Source organism: Chlorocebus sabaeus, chromosome 22, assembly GCF_047675955.1.
Source record: "Chlorocebus sabaeus isolate Y175 chromosome 22, mChlSab1.0.hap1, whole genome shotgun sequence".
Lineage (NCBI taxonomy): Eukaryota > Metazoa > Chordata > Mammalia > Primates > Cercopithecidae > Chlorocebus > Chlorocebus sabaeus.
The window spans coordinates 38600781-38624311 of NC_132925.1; the positions used below are offsets into that span (position 1 = coordinate 38600781).

At 36.9% G+C, this 23531-nt stretch overlaps 1 protein-coding gene across 4 annotated transcripts in view; it reads right to left on the reverse strand.

Annotated features, from left to right (window-relative positions):
* Positions 1 to 806: 806 nt before the first annotated feature.
* Positions 807 to 23531, reverse strand: part of IGSF11 (immunoglobulin superfamily member 11) — a 116774-nt gene continuing 94049 nt past the window's right edge. Inside the window, exons 2-7 of one of the 4 annotated variants that reach the window (XM_073009744.1) lie at positions 22902 to 23065; positions 21301 to 21508; positions 18890 to 19045; positions 4276 to 4326; positions 3257 to 3407; positions 807 to 1530 (exon numbers count right to left, since the gene is read on the reverse strand). In XM_073009744.1, the coding sequence (XP_072865845.1) occupies positions 1089 to 1530; positions 3257 to 3407; positions 4276 to 4326; positions 18890 to 19045; positions 21301 to 21508; positions 22902 to 23065 (1172 nt within the window). In that variant the 3' untranslated portion in view covers positions 807 to 1088. Of the gene's footprint in view, positions 1531 to 3256; positions 3408 to 4203; positions 4327 to 18889; positions 19046 to 21300; positions 21509 to 22901; positions 23066 to 23531 lie in introns of all 4 variants that reach the window. The other 3 variants (XM_007985722.3, XM_073009745.1, XM_007985721.3) reach the window with 3 other exon arrangements.

Here is a 23531-nt window from a genome sequence, read left to right on the forward strand (position 1 = left end):
ACAAAACAGAAAAACAACTTCTGCCCTCCCTGACAAGTAAGTTAAACTGTACTTGTCAAATAAAGAGAAAGTTATCTACCTCAGTACAAAAGGCATCAGGTGCTGTCCTCATTAATATTAACCTACTGTAAGAGCAAGGGAGATCTGAACAACCTTGCTCTGAGAGGCTGCCCAGTAAGCCTACAACCCCTTAGCCCTACCTTCCTGCCCACACAACCTAGCTCGTTCATGATATGATGGACCTCTATGAGCTCACTAAATACAACCATTGAACAAGGTATTATACAACAGTCTTTTCTTTCTTAGCCCAATGCCTCTCATGTATTTTAAAAAAAAATCTTCTATAAAAAAATATTTTTCCAGGAAAAAATAAACAGTAACTGCCATGGACCTGTAACAGATCCTAGAATAACACAGACAGGCAAGAATCTGTCAATATAGCAATATTCCAAATATGAAATTCACGGTTCAGGAAGACATAAATAAATAAATATGAAGGGGCTTCTCAAAGACGTTTCCTTTGTTTTCCCCCATTTCTTACTGAATTTTGCTCATGTAAAAAGTTTTGATTATATGATAGAAGAGTCAGCCCTGTTGGGACCAATATTAAACATTTATACCATTAAGCCCTCTACATAACGAGGGAATTGGGAGAGACAGAATATATCACAGGGTTGCTCATTATTTTCTTAAAGACACATACCTTTTAAAATAATTTCAATATTTAAACTCCATCTGGCACTTTAGTCTCTTAAAAATTATTAAGTTAGGCGTGAAGAACAAACCCATCTGGGTGGCAGTTTGGATTTTAAGTGCTATTTTGCTCTTGTATCTTTTTCCTTGGCTTGGCACATCTTTGAGATCCAGCAGAATCCCAGGACATCTTTGGTGGGGAAGCAAGTCTTCAGGATAGAGCATTCCAGTCCATTTTACACATCTTAGTGGCTAAGTAACAGCACTGCCTTCTTCTTTGTGCATTTTACTCATTATAAGGAAGTGTTTCTTTCCCAGCACTCCCCCACCCCACCCTCTCCCTTGTATGAGGGCACTCCATTTATTTATTTCTGAACACAACACTTCCTCATGTCCTATACCAAGGACCCGGCCCGACTCTGGGCTGGTACCATGACAGGTACTGCACCAATTCGCTCCAGCGTTGCGTGGCTGATGGTGTAGGAATGACTGTGTGGAGGCCGAGGCTTCCTACTGACTGAGCCATTGCTCCTGGACATCACCTGTGGTGATGACCCTCTGTTGGCTGTCACTACCAGAGTCTTATGTTGACCCGGGACCAGATGGCTCCCATTAGCATAAATGGATGGTATGCTGGCATTGCCTGAGCGGAGGGAGAAAGACTGGCCCAAGTCACTGAAGTGGTTGACTGACTCTGTGTTTCTATGAACTTTTGGATTGTTGCTCCAGTATCGACTGTTGTAGGTATTAGAAGAGGTTAGTGTGTTGTTGTCTGAGGAGGAAATCTCAGTGTGAAATGCTTTGGCAGAAGAACACTTGGGTGGAAGATCATCCTCTCTGAAAGGAACAAAATTAAGTTGTCATTAGGATTTACTTCAAGTTAATCCTATCCTCCTACCCTGGAATCTTTCTTTTTCATGTTAAGGCTTATACATCCAAAAAACAAATCCAGGACGTCTCTCGTGAAAGCAGGCATGGAAACCCTGGATGGCCTCAGCTTTGGCACCCATTCCCTTTGAGACAATGGTCAAGAAAATCTCTCCTCAGCTTCCCAGTCTCCAACAGCAGAAAAGGAAATCTCAGATCTCTCAGATAATGTCTCTTCCAGTACAACTTTTAAATATATATGTAAACAAAATTCACATAAATATGTTTATATATCATATAGTAAATATGTAACAATTCTTGATTTATATATATTTATAGTAAATATATAGTATCTTGCTTTATATTTATAGTAAATATTCATATATATAGTAAATATATATTTATTCACTCATAAATATTTACTATAAGTAGGAAATTAGTCCATGAAGAAATCTACTAAACTAGGTGCCATAAAATAGCTGGGAAATCAAACTATAGGTATGCAGAACTTCAAGAAATAATCAGAGTTGGCCTGACTGTATTGCCCTATGGAGACTGAGAAATCACTGTGGGGTGCTGATGAGAGGTTCTCTTCAGTAATCCTATCCTGGGGAAGACTCTATCCCTGCATATGGCCCAACACTTAAGAATCACAACAGGCTAAAAGAAGTCATTTAATTTAAGATGTTAACCAATTCATTTAACATTTATTGAGTACACTTTACAATATATTTCATGTAAAAAAGACACAAATCCTACACCTAAGAAACCTCTAGTCATGGAGGGTAGTAATCAATGAAGAATGTTCACAAGTCTGACAGGTTGGGCAAGGCGCTAAAGACAACTTATGTGAGGAGGTGATGCCTGGCCTAATCCAGAATCAGATTAAGGAATTTAGTAAAGAGATAGATCAAATGAGAAGCATGGTCCAGGAAGAGAGCAGAGGCTTGAGTAAAAGCTCTGAGCAATGGGAAAATGCAGGACAGACTAGAAGGCAAAGTATGCTGAGAGTGGTGAGAGAGAAGATACGCAGGCAAGAATCAGATCCTGTAAGGCTATGGTATGTCTCACTATGGAGACTGGAGTCATTACAGCATTTTCAATACAGATATGCCATGATGAAATCTGAGACTGAGCCTGAACCCTCAAATCTCCCCAGTATGACTAGGTCTCCCCAGTATGACTAGGTCACTTTTCTTTAAAGATCATGTTGGCATTGTTTTCTTAAAATGTTCCTTTTCTTGTCTGAACTACCTTTCTGAGCCAAATTGCCTTTCTGAGCCATAGTGCTGTAGCCTGGCTGTGTACAGGCATTGGTATGCTCTTACGGCGTTCCTTCTTGCTTTATGTTCACATCTATTATAAATGTCAATAGTAAACGCATGCTTTAGACACTACTTTCCCATTGTGGCAGCCACCTAACCCTGCCTACCCTGGAGATATGGAAGAGAAGTGGAATTCATCATTTGTATCCTCCTAGTTGGGCACATGCTGGACCGTCCCCTCCTTCATGATCCAGTGAATAAAGCCGTGTAGTACCATGAAGAAAAGTGATATACAAGATAATATCATGTGGCCACTTTAATAGTCTTGGCCACTAGAGCTTTATGACTAGCAGATATATCTTAACTGCCAAAAATGAATAGAAATACACAATGGCTATGCAGGACAAATTTTTAAAATCTGACACACAAACCTTATTTCATTAGGAATTTCTTCTTCCTCCTCCTCTTTATTTTTGCTTCTCCAATAAAAGAATGCCCCCAAAATTAGTGCAATGCAAAAAATGATAATAACTGCACCAGTGCCAACGGCTCCAGCTATGAGTCCAGTGTTCCTGGGCTGGGCTGCAAAATATATTTAAGGTATATTTAAAAAAAAGAGAAAGAGAGAAATAGCATATACCCATGCAACTGTAATAAGCACATAAGCTTACTAGATAATCTGCTTAAAATGTATAAAACTGTCTAAAATTTTTCATCTATATAAAGTTAAACCTCAATTAACTTTCTATATTGTCAGTGGCTAGGACCAACACATAGTAGGCTCTGAACATATTTTGAATGAATAAACAATTAAATGACTTGCACATTTTAGGAGAACAATACTTACATTAGGTAACAGACAGCACCAATATAACTTGCCTGATCTACCCTACATGAATGCTGGAAACTAGGGGATATCCTTCTACCTCAACCCAGCCAGATCACTCCCTTTCGCAACTGGAATTCAAATATCCCAGAATTCTCAACTAAAGAGAAGTTTTCTACACTGCCATTTACAACCTAGACTCTCAAAAATTATGCAGATATAAAAAATTAGGAAAAAACACAAGAAGGTCTTGCTATACCCATAAGATTATTACCATTTTCATAATGTATATAGCATTATACAATAAGAACTTGTTCAATTTTATTGATCCTGAGGAGAAAGATATTTTGTCATAAAGATTATCATATTGCTGAGGCTGGAAAGTATACTAAAACACTTATAAACTATTTTCGATAATAATTAAAACCAAAACAATTTCTATTTAATCTTCAGATAACCTTAAGACAGTTCAGCAGAACTCTTCATTTTCTGGTATAACAAAGATCTTTGAGTTTCAGATCCAGGGTTGACGTCAGAATTCCATATGCTTACGTGAAATAACCTGGAGATCCAGAAGACACGTGCTGGTTCCAATAGCGTTAGAAGCCACACACTGGTACAAACCTGAAGTCAGGGCACTGATGTTCCGGATGGTGACTGTTCCCTGGACCTGGTCTGTCACAAAAATAATAATCGAGTGAGGATTTGGCAGGACTAATAGCAAAACCAAAGAAATCAGGAGAAGACTATAAAAACAGATGAACACTGGAGAGCTATCAATAAATTTTTTTGGGGGGTAGAGTGAGAAATTATTGGTTCATGAATGTTAAAGACTAAAATTACTGTATCACTTTAAAGACCTGGAACTTTGGTGGGCTGTCCTAAACAAGAACAATCTTAAAACTCAATCTGCAGGTTAGCATGTAAAGTCCTAAATGTTAGTAGATTTCTCTGAGGAAATGGTGGCTAACACTTATCCTAGAGAATTTAAGGTAACACCAAATTCTAGTTCTCAGGAACTGCAGTAACATAAAGATCATTTAAACTTATAATAACTTTAACTTCATACCTGATGAAGAAAATATCAAATCTGTGCTCTAAGATATAGACTGTTAATCCCTAACAACAACTACAGTTGTTTGTGTTAAGTCAGATCCTCCAAGAATTAGGCACCAAGACAAGCATGAGGTTTCCTGGAGGAAATATTAGTAAAAGAAATGTGAGAGGAAGCTGCAGAAGGCAGGGAGAGCCTCAGACTTCGGTGTAGGTCTCACCACTCACTGTCAAGGGGAAAGGGAAGCAAGGAAGATTGGGTAGGAAGAGTCTCAGGCTGCAACACAGTTTTATTGAAGTGTCCAGTAGGCAGATGGGGAGTCCTTGAGCCAAAGTCACCTGTTAAAGGAGTCTCATGCTTTGCAGAAATAGGCCTGCATTAGGCCCTAACCCTAACCCTAACTCCTCATCACTGGCTGGGAGCAGCCCAGAGGAAGCTTGGTCTTGGTGTGAAGCAGTGGTGGATCTAGAGGAGAAGCAGCAGGGCTTTCAGTCAATTATGTTCCCCATATCGGGAGTTTGAACAATAAATTTTCAAGGCCACTGCACTGGTATTGCCAAGAAATGTTTCAATAGTTCACATTTTAGTAATTCATCATTAGCATATTTTGATTATTTATTCCTATAAAATACAAATGACTTACAGGAATAACTTTAAAAAGTTAATAGTTATTAATATGTGCCAGGCATTGGTAAGCTTTTATATGTATTATTTCAATCTTTACAATTACCCTGAGGTATTTTTATTATTAATCTCATTGAACAGTCAAGGAGACTGAAGCTTTAGATGTGTAATAAGATTACACAGCTGGTTGTTAAGAAATTCAATTGGATGAAGGGGCTGTTTCACCTCTAAGCTCTAGGCTTCACTGCCTTCCTTATGCAGGAAAGAGAATACATTCAGTCATCTCAACCATTCAAAATAGCTGCAAATTTAGAAGTAAATAGAAAAGCTTCCTAATAGGACAAGTAAAAAAATATTCAGACACAAAGTCCAAGTATGCCTGGGGCTACACCTGGAGCTATCCCCACCCTGGGTTACTTATTTTTAGATGGAACTAAGATTTAGTTAACTGGTTTCTGCTGGCAACCATCATCTCTATCTAGATCAAAGGCAGAAGCAGACAGGACGGTTCAGCAAAAGCAGACCTGAGTAAAGTGTGCATGCATTTATTAATTCATTCATTTAATAAATAAATATTTATTGAGCATCTTCCTTTGTGCTTGGTTTTCTGAGAATGGTGATAAAATAATGAACAAGACAGGCCCAGTCCCTTACCCTAATGAGACAAGTATGCATACAATATATGGGATAGTGCCAGCCAGAGATAGAGAACAGAGGGTGATAGGGGAGTATACAGGAGGGGCATCTAATGAGGGATTGAGAAATCAAATAGACTACAGGGGAGGAGAAAATAATTGCTGTCTCAGAAATTACCAGGCACACAGAAAGGTGCTAAATAAAGGTGATCAATAAATAAAAGGGCTGCCTACTCTTTAGTGTCTGTTGTGTACCACATACACTGTCCTAAGAAACATTAAATATGTCTCATTTAATCTTCATAACAAGCTTATGTTCTATATTCCCTACTTTTCAAAGACAGCTCAGAGAAGCTATGTAATTTGTCCAAGATCACAGAGTATACAAGTAGTAGCAATCTATAAAATGAGGTTTGTCCAAGTTCAAAGCTTGTACTCACCATAATTACAATTGGCATTCTAGTAAGGCATTTAAAATCACATTATTCTATAGGATGCATCTATAGAATATTTCCTGACCAATACATGTTCCAATGCTGTTAGTATTATAAACTAAGCGACGTGCCTATCTCCCTCTTCAACACATGTACTAATACCATCAATGCAAGAAAACCATAATCTCTGGGCAATCAACTACATAATTTGTGTTCCTGGGGTTTTTGCTGTTGTTGTTGTTGTTGTTGTTGTTGTTGTTGTTAGTGGTGGTGGGTTTTCTCCTAAGCTCTGGAATTCTAAAAATTTGAATAGAAAACTGGTAATTTTGTTGACATTTCCAGAGACAATTTGGGAAACTGTAAACAGCTCCTCTACGCAGCATTCTGGCATGCAGAAAGAAGTAAACTCTAAATATCCTTGCTTTAAAATGTTATTTTTAAAAGGTGAAGTCATTGACTTCCTTTTGTCTCTATAGATGCCAACACCATGAGCATGTTACTGTAAGAAAATATTATTAAATGAGGTTGATATACCACGGTAGATTTAACTTGGAATATAATCAGAGAAGGAGACAGGTATATTGATAACAGAAGATTAACCAGAACAAAACAGCCTGTTTATGCAGACAAGGCAAAATAGAGAAGGGCGCAACTCCAGCAAACAGCAGACTGTTTGCAGCCACAAAGCACACAGCCCTTCCCGAAACTAGCAGGCTAATTCCTCAATCTGTCATTTCACTTGGTCTGCTTGGGCAGGGAAGTAGTTTTCTGAAATAAAGTCAGAGAAAAAATATTCTTTTGAGCTTCTTTTAAAGAATAGGGAAAGTTCAATGGCATGAAACTACATAGTTTGGGGAACTCAAAGGACATCACACTCCACTGTTTTAGTTCATAGCAACTATGTACCTGGTTCACCAGCTATATATCTGGCATAGAAGGCCCTTCTGGATTAGAAAAAAACAAATGTTAGTGTACATTTCCAGTTCCATCCTTTCTCCTTAGCTCCAGAATGCTGCTTCTGGCTGCCTAGTAGCTGATGTATCTGCTAAGAGCACATTCCAGTTGGACAGTTAAGTTTGAATCTATTCTACCTACTACTAGTCATATGGTCTTGAGTGTGTTCCCTGTTCTTCATCAACATTTTAGTTTCCTCATCTGTAATTTGTAGCTACCAAAGTGCCTACAACCGCAGATTACTGTGAGGACTAAATGAAAGGTTAGTATGGTACATGGTAATGTTTCCATGTGGGAATTCCTTCCTGGCACTTCTAGGGGAACTGATATATGTTTCTGAATCATAAAATATTCAATCAAGAAATATGAAAAATGTCCAGTGTCTCCCAATGGATATTAATTCCCAAAAGATATTGATCTTCAGGATTTGAAGAGTGATAGATAAGAATTCTTAAATCATAAGTTATATATTTTTCATGATTTATATATTTTAAATAATGAGTGACTATAATAAACTGAAAATTTCTTATATAAAAGTTTCAGAAGTATTCTATAGGCTATATAACAATGGATGCATACTTTATTGCTATTTGAATGAATATATTACATCAAAATTACATATTTCAATAATATATAAAAATGATCCTAACCTGAAAAAGATATTTAATTTTTAAAAATTGTAAATAAAGGGAAAATTAATACAAAATAAATGTCAAATAAAAATCTGTGGAAAAACTTAAAGATAACATCACAAATACTTAATATCAAACTCTATTACCCTTAAAGATAAATTTAAAATATAACATTGGACACAGAAAATTTTATATCATTTTGTGTTGATGCTGGCTGAATTAAGGCAGAGATGGAGAAGGGACAGGGAAAGAACCTGTTCCCATTAATAGAATTTCCAAGAACACCATCCAGATGGATGTTAGGATACATCCCGCTTCACAGTAGCTCAGTTCCTTCAGACAATGATAAAAATATTTTGTCTGTTTGCCCTGATTTTGTTTTGGCATTGAAATAGATATTGTTTTTGCCAAATCAGATTTTAAATTCATATCTGATCTCATGTTAGTATCCTGCAGAGCAACATTCTCATCCTCTTCTATTTGCGTTTCTGCCATTCAAGTATTCGCAAAGAGCTGAAGCCTATAGCAAATATTCAAACTTGTGAAAATACCAAAGAACATTACTCAGCATTATTTGAATAATGTAGTATGTATAAATACATTAGTATTTCTTTGCAAAAATGATTCACCATTAGCAACATACAAGAAGGCCATGACCACACACTTATCACATGGCAAAAGCTACAAGCAAGACCAACTAATTGTATTTTGACTGCTTCTCTCCTACCCACTTCTGTTGACTCTGCTTTTACTTTTAACTGGACATCAACAGATTCTTCTGAATCAGTATATCTCTATGTTGACTGTTGCTCTTTAATTCTCAAAGAATGGCACATGGTGCTCAAGAAATGTTATCATTATCATTATTTCAATCCCCATCTAGAGGTCCCAGGAGACCACTCAACTCACTACTTTCTTCAAGCAAACTTCTACAAATTCCTCTTCTGAGTTAAGATGATTACTGTTGATTCAGCGGTCCACAACAGGAATCTGGGTTAACTCTGACTCTTCTCAGTTCAAACATCTAATCAAGCTCCATATATTGTAATTTTTTCCTCAATCTCTCTTGAATCTTACCCTTCCCTGCTGTGCCTTCTCCATCCCTGTCACTAGAGACTTAGTTCAGGTCCTCTTCATTTCTTGATGGGGCTATTATCAAAGCCTTCCATTTATAACTGGCTGCCAATCTTTCAGCCTGATTACTGACACAGTTTCTAAAAGGCATATCTGGTGATCTTCTCTTGTTTATAAATGTCAGTGCATCTCTACAGTTAAAGATAACATCCAAACTCCTTGCATATTATATAAAGCCTTTCACAATCTGGACTTTACCTTTTCAAGCTCCTCTCTGGTCAAATCCCCATGTCGCTTTATGTCAGCTTCACAGATATTCTCACTTGAAAACGTCAAACTTTTACACTTGCAAGGTTTTGTAAGCATGGTTCCCTGTATTTATAATACCCACTTTTAACCAGTAAAACTTCTATCCATCATTTAAGATCCCTTTCCTGCTTGGGAATCTTTTTCCCTATAAAATTCTTCCCAGACTCCTCAGGGACAAGTAATATTTCTATCATTTAAATTTTATAGCACTGCATACATTTTTATAGCACTAACATGTAGTGCTATGATTTTCTCTTTATATCCGTCTCCTCCATTAGGCAGTGAGCTCTAGGATGGAGATGTTTCCTTGTATTTCTCTACCTTCCCCAACACTCAACTCTGAAGCAGTTGCACAGAATAAGGTGTGTGTTTATGTGTGTATGCATACACACACACATATTTAAAAATGAATATATACACAAATTAATATAGTGATAATTGTTGGCATTTAATCTTTTTAAAAAGAGGAAGTACTGAACATTATATAGGATTTGCTTCTTTATGTCAGAGGGCAAAAAAAAAAAAAAACTCAACTTCAGTTAGAATAACATCTTGATGAAGCAGAAATAAGCACTCATTTATTCAGCACTTTTAGTGGGCAAAAATGTTTCTGCTCCCCATGAAAAAAATTATGGAACCACTCTTACTGGGAAGGGAAACAGCAGTGTCAGTCCAAGAAACAGAATCAGGCTGTGTGTGGTGGCTCATACCTATAATCCCAGCACTTTGGGAGGCTGAGGCATTTGAGACCAGCTTGGTCAACATAGCAAGGCCCCATCAGAACACTAAGGCAGGGCCGGGCGCGGTGGCTCAAGCCTGTAATCCCAGCACTTTGGGAGGCCGAGACGGGCGGATCACGAGGTCAGGAGATCGAGACCATCCTGGCTAACATAGTGAAACCCCGTCTCTACTAAAAAAAGACAAAAAACGAGCCGGGCGCGGTGGCGGGCGCCTGTAGTCCCAGCTACTCAGGAAGCTGAGGCAGGAGAATGGTGTAAACCCGGGAGGCGGAGCTTGCAGTGAGACGAGATCGCGCCACTGCACTCCAGCCTGGGTGACAGAGCGAGACTCCGTCTCAAAAAAAAAAAAGAACAAAGAACACTAAGGCAGGAAGATAACTGAGCCCAGGAGTTTGAGGTTACAGTAAGCTGTCATCATGCCACTGCACTCCAGCCTGAGTGGGTAACAGAGCAAGACTTTGTCTCTAAAAAATGAGAGAAGAGAGACACAGAGAGAGAGAGAGAGCAAAGAGGAGAGAGATGAGAGAGAGAGAAAGAGAGAGACAGAGAAAGAGAATATCAAGATTCCTGAGTGTTACAACCACGCCAAGAGAATTTTAGTACTTCCTATCACTTTTGGGCAAACATGGTCTCTTCTAGGAGCCTCAGTCTTCTCCCTCATGAGAGTGGGACCATGGTGATATTTAAGATACTCTCCTGCTACAGCTATGATTTCTAAAGATCTACACAGAGTTCTCAGGCAAGCAGGAGAGTTAATCATCTCTCTTCACTGTATTAAATTATGAAAGGATGAGGAAAACAGAGGATTTCTTACAAACCATGAAAGAAAAATGTACAATCTAGTTTGAGAAAATGCTAACCATTAATAATGAAACTAAATATACCATACTTTATTTACCAAGTAAAAGAATGGATAGAAAATGAATTGCCATTATTTACACATAATTTTTAAAAACACATTTTAAACTTCTCTATGCATCTTTAAAGTGTGAAGGATATTCTCCCCTTTAAGTCAGAAAGGAGGTGGCTTTTTTTCTAATTATCCCTCAGCTTTCCAAGTTTTCCTGACTATTGTGAGAAATAACTGTGCTTATCTCCATCCTTGGTTGCCAAGAAGCTGCAGGACTTGGAGAGTGGGTGTCATTCCAGGAAGGAATTCCACTCCATGGCTTGATATGCAGCTCCTGTGAGCTAGCTCCAGCCCTGGATTTTCAATTGCTGCAGGACAAACCCCGTGTTGCCTCACATCTCCAATCATCTCACTCACCAGCACAGGGCCCAGGCGCCCAACCACCCTCACTGTACAGACAATCATCCCTTTCCTGTTTTGCTCATCCCTTCATCTTCCTGAAACCTCTAGAGCTGTTGGCAGAAAAAAATAGAAAACATAACCTACAGCTTTAGAGAAACTATAGAACAATCCAGGTGAAGAGTTTACATGAGGAAAACAGGAAAGGAATGTCACCATGAAGAAAAGTTAACTACACAACAGAAGGATTAGCATACAAAGAGCATAAAGTTATGTGAAGTTCACTATAAAATTAGTATGCTTAAAATTATTAAACATATACAGAATAGTCACCATAATACAAGAGGATGATGCCATGAAGAGACAAAAGCAACACAGAAACAGAAATAGCCAGGTGCTGCGGCTCAAACCTGTAATACCAGCTACTCGGGAGGCTGAGGTCAGAGGATTGTTTAAGAGCCAGGAGTTTCAAGCTGCAGTGAGCAGTGATTGTGCCACTGCACTGCACCCTGGATGACAGAATGGGACTCTATCTCTTAAAAAAAGGAAAGAAAAGAGGAAAATAAATTTAAAACTCAGAGGACAGGCTGAACAGCCATTAGAGCAGGAGTGAGAACTGGTGATCTGGAAAAATAAAAAACAAAAACAAAAAATAACCAGAATGCCACACAGAAAGGTAAAGAAATTTACAGATAAGCAAAGGATTAAAAAACATGGTTTACAGAATTAAAAGACTAAACCAAGAGCTAATAGGAAGCAATAAACAAGAGAAAAGGCTATATTCAAAAATATAAGGACAGAGATTTTTCAATAAGTGACAAAAAAATCTCTCAATTTAAGAAGCACCACAAGCCCACAGCAGGATTAATAAAAATTAACACATACCTAAAATATATTCTAGGATCTACAGAACACCAAGTACAAAAAAATGCAAAAAGCAAAGGAAGGAAAATGCAAATGCCTACAGACTACCAGGGGATTTCTCAACAGAAACAAGAAAGGTGGGAAGAAAATGAAACATTTTCAAATTCTCGAGAAACAATAACTGATAATCTAGCATTCTATACTCACTAAACTGCATTAAAGAGTATAGGGAAAAAAAGATATTTTCAGAAAAACAAACCTGAGAACAACTTAACACTCATAGATCATCCATGTAATACCTACTGCAGGGTGTGTGTACTTAAGAAAATGGAACACAGAAAAAATGACTGTGATGAAAGAAGCAATGTTGAGCAAAAAAACTGGCAAACTTTTGGGTAAATCTATATAAAACTGAAATGTATGTAAACAATGACAAAAATGGGGATGATTAATAAGGAGACAAGTTAAAAACAAGATGGAACAAATATACTAAAGCCAAGAAAATAACTAAAATGCAGACAATAAAAATACAGAAATTAAGCATATGAGAGAGAAGCTGAGAGTCATGGTGGACAGAATGAAAAGGTCCAAAAAATGGCTAATAGGAGAGAAGAGAGAGAACTGATGAGATGAAATATTCACACAGATTAGGGAAAATGGAAGAAAGACAGCTTTCTATGGTCCTATTATTTGGATAGAGATTAGAGATTTTTTTTTTACTTCTAGACTACATTAAATCAAGTATGTATTTAAGAACTTTAAGAATAAGCACTAAAGAGAAATACACTTATAACTTCAAAAGTAGAGGAGAAAAAATATTATAAATATTCAAATAATCACTAGAAGGTATGGGAAAGAGGGGACAAAGAAAAAAGCAAAAAGCTTAATAAACGGAAAACCTCAAATAAAATATTAGACATTGAACCATACCCATAATCATTAATATAAATGAATTCAGAGGACAGACACTCTCAGATTACAAACTGAAAACCAAACTAATCCAGATATATGTTGTTTATAAGCACTACACCTAAAACATAAAGCACGGACAACTGAACGCCAATGAACCATATAATAGAAACATACCAACAAGAATTAACCAAAGAAAGCCACTGTATCTTTTAAGTTTAGTAATTAAAAAAACACAAAAAGCTTATTAAACATAGAGAAACAATGAAATACAACAAGCTTGTAAGCATCTAATGACACAGGCTCAAGATGGGTAAAGAAAATTGGCATAATTGTAAGAACAAATTGACAAATCCACAATCTTACAATGTGATTTTTAAATACATATTTCTCATAGTAACATAGCTGAAGCATGTAAAATATTGCTAAAGATACAGAATGTTGAATAATACAACTATAACGCTTCCTATGCAATGCATGTACAAATACCCTAACACCTGCAACATAATGGCTCTTAAAGTCTCCACCTTGGTGGCTGCACTCCAAACACACTGGCCTCTTTGATAATTCACCAAGTACATGGGCACATGCCTGCCTCAAAGCCTTCATATGTCCATTCCCTCTGCCTGGAATGCTCTCCAGTCCCCATATTCACAGGGCTCATTCCTTCATTATCTTTAAATATTTGCTAGAATATAATGAGGCTTACCCTAAGCACCTTACTCAAAATTGCTGCTCCTTATACCCTAACTAATCTATTTTACCCTGATCTAATTTTTCCCCACAGAACTTTTCACCTTGTAACAAATTCTGCAATTTACTGATTATATTCCATCTCCACCCATTAGAATGTAAGCTCTACAAAGGAAAGAATATCCTGTTCAGCAACGTATCTTCAGCATCTAGAACAGTTTCTGGCACCTGATAGGTGCTTAACAAATATCTGAGGGAGGGAGGGAGGGAAGGAGGGAGGGAGGGAGGGAGGGAAGGAGGAAAGAAATTTATGCAAGTTACAAGAGGGGTTAGATAAAATCGAAATCGCAGTTTAGCAAGATAGATTTTTAAAATAGAGGAAAGGCACATATAAACAGTATTAGGAATGAAAAGGGGACTAAATACAGAGTTTAAAACTTCATAACAATGATGATGGTAATTTAAATATTAATATTTAGTAGGGGCTTACATATGCCAGCTGCTGTTCTGCACATCTTACATGCTTATTCAATCTTTATCCAACCATAAGTTAGTCATGATGATTGTCTCCATTTTACATATAAGAAAACTAAGACACAAGGTCACATACCCAGTGATTCCTGGATTCAGGGTTCAAAACTATGTCCACTGTCTCCAGAACTTACACTCTTAAATACATTATTCTGTTTTCGTATAGAGAATTCTATGAACATCTTGATGGTGATATGTATAACTTGGACAAAAAAGACATTTTCCAGAAAAACAGGGTATAGAAAGCCTGTACCATTAGAGAAACTAAATCAGAAATCAAAAATCTACCAAAAAACATAAGAGCAAGGCAAACATTCATAGGCAAATTCTATAGAATCATCATGATGCCCAACTTATTCATACTATTTCAAAGAATAGAAAAAAGGAAAAGTTGCCCAACTCATAAGATTATTTCGTATTATATGGTACTAAAATTGAACCAGGACAATAGAAGACAGAAAAAAAAACCCATAGGCCATTCTTACTAGTGATCACTGATGCAAATATTTTATTAAAATATTAGCAAACCCAATGGAACAATTTATTTTTAAAAATCACAATCAAAGAGACTTTATTCCATAAATGCAAGGATGTTTTAACAATAGAAAATGTTAAATGTAATTTATTTATTGAAATTCGGTCCCAGATAATTCTTTGTTATGAGGGTTTTCCTTGTGCATTACACAATTGTTTTTCTTTTTTCCCCAGCTTTATTGAAGCACAATTGACTAACAAAAATTGTATATATTTATGGTATATATTTTGATATACATAAATACTGTGAAAAGATTACCACACCCAATCTAATATGTCAGTCACATCACATAACTACCTTTGTGTGTGTGTGTGGTTGGGAACAATTAAGATCTACTCTCAGCAAATTCCTAGCATACAATACAGTAACGCTAAATATAGTCACCATGCTGTACATTAGATCTCCAGAATTTATTCATCCTGAATAACTGAAACTTTATACCCTTTAGCCCACATCTCCCCATTTCCCCCACTCCCCAGCCCATGGAAACCACCATTTTATTCTCTGTTTCTACCAGTTCAACTATTTTAGACTCCTCATTGTCTTAGTCTGTTTAGGCTGCCATAACAAAACACCATAGACTGGGTACTTTATAAGCAACAGAAATTTATTTCTCATAGTTCTGGAAGGCTGGGAACTCCAAGATTAAGACCCCAGCAGATTCAGTGTCTGGTAAGAGCTCATTTCCTGGTTTCTAGATGATGTCTTCTTGCTGTGTCTTTCAGGACAGTACTTTGGGTGGTCTGGGACCAACTCAGTTCCTCCCATTTTCTTGCTTGCTGTTCTCAAGCATAAGTATAGAACATGCTGGGAATACAACATCCTGAGTTAAGAAGGAACTGACTGGAACACCTCAGGCTCTGTTCCAGACCCTCCTAGAAACAGGATGTCCTTCAACACTTTAGCGCAGTGACACTTGGGTATAAAACTCAGAGTGAGCTGCTTTCTGGGTTCTCTCAGCTGATGTGCAAGTGGACATGTGCAGACGAGACTCCATCTGTTCCAGGAAACTTTTCTGAGCCTTGGGGAACTGGCTTTCACTGAATGCTAGGCTTCTGTTGTCCTTTGCTGCCTATTAAATAATAAATCCACTTCATGAAACTTGTTTTGTGTATGAATGCTCTGTCTCACCGGACTCGGGCAAGTAACCAGTGCACAGTAAATTTGCTTTACAGTCCCTACTTGGTGAAAGGAACTAGCTAGTGCACTGAGTCTCTCTTATAAGGTTGAAGACATCATGTCTTTTTACCGCTAAGTACTTTAGTGAATATTTCCTAAGAACAAAGACACTTTTTATATAATCACAGTAAATGTATCAAAGTTGAGAAATTTAACTCTGATCTAAGAGTATTAGCTAATCTATAGTTTATATTCAGTTTCATCAATTATCTCAACAATGTCCTTTATAGCTATTTCTCTTCCTGTTCAGATTCTAAGCCAAGGTTCTTCATTACATCTACTCATCTTAACCCATTTATGCCCAGTGTTCCATTATTGGAACGCTAAGCATGTGGGAGTTATTTACATCCTACTGCTCAAGGTCATCGCCAAGGTCTGAATGAAAAAAATCAAAAACTTGCAACCTCAGGCATAAATGGGTTAACTCCCTAGTCTTTTTCAATCTTGACAGTTTTGCCTTCACTTTTGTTTGTTTGAGGTATCCTCATGATGAGATTTAGGTTATGTGTTTTTGATAGTAATATCACAGAAATGATGTGTCCTTCTCAGTGTATATATATATTAGGAGGTACGTGACATCAGTTTGTCATAATATTGGTGAAGTTTACTTTGATCACTTGGTTAAAGTGGTATCCAACAGGTCTCTCCCTTATAAAGTTACCTTTTTGTCATTAATAATTTGGGGGGACATACGTTGTAACTAAATAGCCTGCTTCCCATCAAATTTTTGCTCACTGTTTTCACCTCAGTGATGATTTTCTAACTCCATTATTCCTTGTATATACATCAGTTGGCATCATACTGAGAAAAAAAAAGGCTTGCTCTTTGACCCCATTTATTAGCAGGGATTTGGTGATTCTTATTTTATTCTATGGGCTATATATTTATTTTAACGTCTGAATTGTCCCAGATTTGGCTAGAGGGAGTTCCCGCAAGCTAGTCTCTACATATAAGAGAAATTCTAATCTCAATATATTATTCCCCTGTCACCAACCAGACTTCTGGGATTCACTTTCCTAGTGTCAAATATTCTTTTTTTCAGAGAATGCACCATGAGTTTATATTAATAATGTAAACATAATTAGTAAAGTAAATCTTCTGAAAAAAATCTGAATTATTTTGGAGTAATATTCTGAGATCAACTTTATTAATATGGATATCAAGAGATAAATTTAGATGAAAAATATTACCATTTAATATACACGATTATGATAGATACGGTAATCCAAAGTAAGTTTGATAATCAATCCAGAGTTTATAAAAGACAAAGTTTTCATCCTTGTCATTCAAGTTCACTTTTATACCTAAAGCTGCAAAAAGTATTCAAGTTGAAAAAAGGATACGATATCAAGAAATCTGACTGATAGACACTTATCCAGAAATAGAGAGGTTATGGAAGGCTATTTCTACAGCTATTTCTCAACTTACATACAAATAACCACTGTCAATTGTTCATGTAAAATTCCAAACTCTATCCAATATTCCACAGAGATATTACAAATAAAAATAGAAAACGCTGCCACAGAGGACCTTGAGGATGATACTGTTAACCCCTTTATTTTTGTTTTAAAAAAGCAACATGGGACCAGAGAGGCGAACTGTTACAGAAACAGTGGAAAATCTAAAATTTGAATATAGTTTTCAGTATGTCAAGACAAGGGCTATTTTAATCATGTCATTTACAATGGTGAGACTGACAAATCAGTCCACAAAAAGCAGCTATTTAGCCAATAGTGTGGCTGAAACATTTAGCAATGAACAACAGTATTGCAGCAATCATTCTTAAAGTAATAAAAGTTATTATGTTGAAAAGAAGTTTTTTTAATGATGAATTTGAGGCTAGGTTAATTAAAAGACGATTGTAAGGTCCATCAATATTTGTTGGGATTACTAGCAGAAATTTATAGGGTCTTTAGAGGCTTGTGGCGCTGGCTTTTTAATGTGAATAATTTTACTACAACTTAGGACTTTCCTTTTCCACGACAGGCGTGGACCATCAATATGATTCAGACTTATGTGGCCTAATTAAGGTTGTTTGTGGCCTCTCCATTAACTGCCAACACTTTATGTGTAAATTTCAGATTTATAAATCTACCCTGAGAATACTACAAGAAACATTTTCTGTATTAGAGATGATGTAATACTCCAAGCTGCTAAATTTTATTTTCTTGAACTAGAGTATTTTATAATGTAATTCTATATCTTCCCCTCATTTTATTTGACAAAAATCTCTTCAATTTTTTAAGGATGTCCTCTTTAAAACTAAATTTAAGGAGCTGGGTTTACATGTAGAAATCATCCATGACACTCAGGCTTCCTCCATTATTACCTGTTTGGTGTGACCAATTCCTGGATCTCCTGTGACCTGAGGCCTTTTCCTTTACTCTTTCCTATCTTCCTCCTCTAACCAGATTTGAGGCTGAAAACAGGAGGATCGACCCTCCTGACACTATGCTCAGGTTTCTCCTAGTAAAACAGGCAGCTCTACCTCAAGCAGGAAGTGTATTCTCATATATAAATTTCAAGGATTGTCTTACAGTTAACACAAAGAAGCTATTATTTAGGTGCTTTAAATCTTCATGTGAATGGGAAGAGTTCCCATATGTAGTTACCACCGGATGAAATACATTTCATAAAGGCAATATAGAGAAGAGAGAGAAAATGTTTTATTCACTTTAAAGTTGAAAACACAAAATGATCCAGAAAGCTTTTTCAGCAGTTACAGGGTGTTATTTTTCAAAACCTATTAAAGTTAATTACTTTTTGAATATTAGAATTGTCCATGATAACTAATAAAATGGGTAAAGCAGCACTGTACATACCCTGAGTAGCTGTTGGAGGTAGTTTGAGGGTATTGTCTAACTTCTCCCAAAGGTAAGTTGGTCGAGGAATGCCTTCCTCTGAGCTACAGAGCAGGATGACATCGCTGCCAATATCCTGGGATCCTTGGATTTGGCAGTGTGGGGCAGAAGGGGGAACTATAACAGGAAGAGTAAGCAATAGAGTACACATTTTACTGTGAGCCAAGTGATGACGGAGGAGACATCAACATTCAGTACACTGGACCCTTAGATTACATTGTTTTGGGAACATATACCAGGAGACAGCCTCACACCTGAACCCAGAGGAGTTATGTACCAATTCACGAGGCTTAGGCACAGGAGCAGACCTGCAGCTTTGGTAAGCAGAGGGCAAATATGCACAAAGGGGCTTCACCTTTTGATTATATTTTCAAGGTATCTTAAGATCTTCTTTTCACTCTGCTTCCTCTGAAGAATTCTTAAGATCCATTGTATCAACATGTTGCTTTTAAAAACATTGCTGAAAGAGGCCACTTTTAGAGATTTCAGGGAAAAGCAACCCTTATCCTGCCAACTATCCTCTGGCAAAGACCACTTTAACAAGGTCCTGCGTTACTTTACAGACAAAAACCGGACAGACCTACTTTATACCAAATTCTGCTTTATGGTAGGGAAAGTTAAACTAAGGTTCAAGTAAAAGCAGAGTTGATAATAATGTAGTGGATATTTCACAACCATTAAGACTGGACACAAAAAACACGGAACAAAAATTACCAAAAAGAACACTAAAGGAAGAAGGTGGTAAAAACCAAAACAAAACAAAACCATAAACTAAACCCATGGCTTGAAGTTTCATGCAGGGGAATGCAGACGGTAGAGTTTAAATCCAATTTACGATTTATCTGTAATGCTAATGACTTTTCAGTAAATATGTACACCCTTTCCAAAATGAATAAATGAATGAATGAAAAAATGAATGCAGAGTATACATAGGAATCAGGAAAAAAAAAGACTGGGTAGGGGAAGAGAACAATAAAAGGGTATGGGTAGGAAGAGTAAAAATCTTAGCAAATCCTAGTATCTACTGCGGTGGGGCAAACTAATCTTTGATTGCCTTTGTCATTGTCACTGTGATGCCAGGAACAGAAATCCAAAATAATTCTTTGGAGGTAGCATTAATTATAAAATAAATTAAGGGCTTTCTTTTATCTTCTTTTTAAAAATGATGCTGAGAAGTTAAGTCTGGACAAATGAAAAAAGAAATAATGTTAGATAATATAGGAAGTCAGTCACCTAACTTATAGGTATAAGTATCCGAATATTTAATTCCATTAGTACACTACACTCAGTACTCAAGAGTATTTTAGAATCTATACCATTTTTAATATAATACAATGAATATGATTTTGAGAATAGAAATCCCCGACTTGGTCATTAGTTTTCTTATTCTGTTTGAAGGCTGGGAGAAAAAGGCACCAAAGGCAAAGGGAGAATGACAAGAATTCCCAATCCCTGTATTCTTAAGTGACTCAACAACAATGAAGGAAAAAGAAAGGGTGGGTGGAGTTTGACAAGGACTACAGGAGTAGATTCTGAGACTTGAGTAGGATGGAGGAGAATCAAGAACATCAACCTTCTCTAAGTACTTCTTCCATCTCCCCAGATGAACTGAGTTTAGCCACCTCTACACAAGTATTCATTTAGAAAGCAGTATTTTATAATAGAGACAGAAGAACTGAAAAATCAAACATGTTTATAACAGATATAACTTAGTATGAGATAGTCTAACAACATGGTGTAATGGAAAGAGTGCTGGTTTGAATAAGGAGATTTAAATTTTAATTTAAACTTTGTTGTTTATTTTCTATGCAATCTGGGGGAAAAAAACCTAAATCTATTTGGTCTCAGTATTAAGGTGATAATATTATTTATTCTTCAAACAAGGATACTTTTGAGAGTAAAAGGAGGTACTATTATAATTATGCCAGGACAACACGTGCAAGCCAAGAACTGTGGTGGTCCTACTCAGTGTCACACAGATGTGAAGTAATAGTATTATTCTCACACATGCGAAAACTTCTGCTCTGTATTAAAATACGTCATTCTTGATTTAATTTGTGCTCAACAATAAGTTCTGTCCTGTAGAAGCTTAAGAAAACTGAGAGACCACTTCTGATGGTATTTGATACCATCTTTCTTCACCTTCAGAAGAAAGTCATTAAAGAGTAAGTTTTAGAGACCGCCAGAAATGAAGAAAGGAGGGGGAGACGATCTATCAGAAGCATGGAGAAGCAGAGAAGAGATGGAACTGAGAGAAGACAGAAAAGGAACATAAGCAGACTGAAGGTGTAGAAACAAGGGCAGAAGCAAGTATGCTTGAGAGTAGATTCGTAAGTCAAGCCCAAACAGCCCAGGACTCTTGTGTCACTCACCTAACACCGTGAGACCGGTGACCCCAATGTTCCTGCCCCCTATGTCTGGAAGGTTGTTGACCAGGCATTGGTAGGTTCCAGTATCTGATAACTGAGTGTTATTAATGAAGACAGAGACATTGGTAGCTGGCATGGTGCCTGTAAATCCTACCCTACCATGGAAACGAGGGGCACCGTCAAACATCTGTCCACCCTGATACAGGATGACCTGGAAAAGAAAGCAAAATAAATAAACTGGCCACTCTATCCTCTCCTAGACACAAAACAGTAACTATTTGGTAGACAGTACCAAATGCTGCACCAAATGTTGGAAAATTTTATTTCTAATATGAGAGTTATCATCAACTTTTTTTTCCAGTACTTGTTTATAGGTATCTTGGAGTTTTAATTTTTCACATACCAAATTAGAATAATATATTTTCCTTACCTAACACATCAGAACATAAAAAATGTCTTTGCTGCTACCCACCCCACTATCAGTTCATAAATATTTTTGCCAGTTCAAAAAATTGATTCCAAAATAAAAGTTAAAAAATATTAGCACTGCCATTCTCATGCTTATTAGGTCACACAATGATAGATCATAGGTATAGATTGAAAGTAAATAAATGTCACAGAAGGGAAGTAGAGTTACAAGTCCATGACTGCTGTTCTTATGTCAGCCTCTATTATCAAAGTTAAGTCTTCAGGGAAGACCTAGAATGACATAACAAAAAGCCCATTGGGCTGTGAGTGACGGACTCAGTTCTATTCAAGTTCTACCTGTAAATTTGTTTAGTAACTCTACTCAAGCTCTTTACTTCTTTAACTCCATCCTTGATTCCTAAAATAATAAGGTTGAACAAAATGATCTTGAAGGCAGAGTCTAACTACAAAAATTCTGTGAAGAAACAAAAGAAGCTTCTATTTAATTTCATATCAGAAAATTTAGCTTATCAAATATTTTCAGGTAATAAGCTTACTGAAGAAGAAAAGCTTCATTAACATTGTAAATAAAGGTGTAAGCATTATCACGATTCATTAACTTCCTGGGCATTACTTTCTGCAGTGAGTTCTACAAATTATGTGTCTTTTTCCTGTAATTAATGCAGCTTATTGGGGAGTAGCTTCTATTTTCATGTACATTCTTTCATGTACACATTATATGAATAATTTATATGAGACTTTTTGAGCTGGCTAACATGGCTAGTCATGTTTTACTTTAAAATACTAGTGAAATTAACTTAAAAAAAATCAACCACAACCTAATGTTACTTCCTTACTATTATCATTATCTTTTAAAAGTATGCTCTCAACCATCTATGTTGGTGCCAGGCCCTTATGGTCAAAATTGCCTATTAGCAATGTTTTTGATAAAATTACAGGTTCCTACACAAAACGCTCAGGAGGATATTCTTAACATCTGTTACCTTTCTAAAAAGAGGATAGCCTCTTCTGATAGTTGACTGATAAGGCAGAGGAGCAGGCCTTAAAAGAGCACACACACACATTGAAAATGCCACCTTACTCTTGAAACCAAAGATGTACTCAGGATGCTTCCCTACCCACCTCCTCTGAAAAGATTAACCTTTCAGAGGTAGCACAGGATGGAACAGAAGTACCTGTTCAGGTTGGTTGGCATTGGAGAGAGGAGTGACCATCCAAATGACATTGAGGTTAATGAGGGCAGCGCTGGTAGTGAAAGTGCAGGGCAGGACTGCTGTCTGACCCCGGGCCACTTGGATACTCCCAGGGCTCTCTGACACTTCCAAGGATGCTGCAACACCTACAGAAGAAGGAACAGGGAGGTTATATGCTTGTCCTTTCCCAATAGTCCAAACTCCTTCAGGAAGGTTTGTGTGTTTTATGTTATCACATTATCATTGATCATGTGAACAGACTGACGTGACAGTCTTACTAAACAACTGCTGACCAGTCACTGAGTCAAAATAATAAAAATGGTCCCTCCCTTTACCTCCTGGAAACTACAATAGAAAAACATTAGAAGCTCTTTACTCTCTTTTGGAAGATGCTATCTGCTATGCGGCCAGATTCAAATACGACACAGATGAATTCAACTGATAGGGTTTGATGAAAGATTAAAAATAAACTGAATTTTCGAAGTGTTGTTACATAAGCACAGTGCAAAATTAAATGTTTACATATAAATCTAACAAATCATATAAATCTAACAAAATATGTATAGCACCCATACACAGAAGAGTATACAATGCCTAATAAAAGAAATCAGT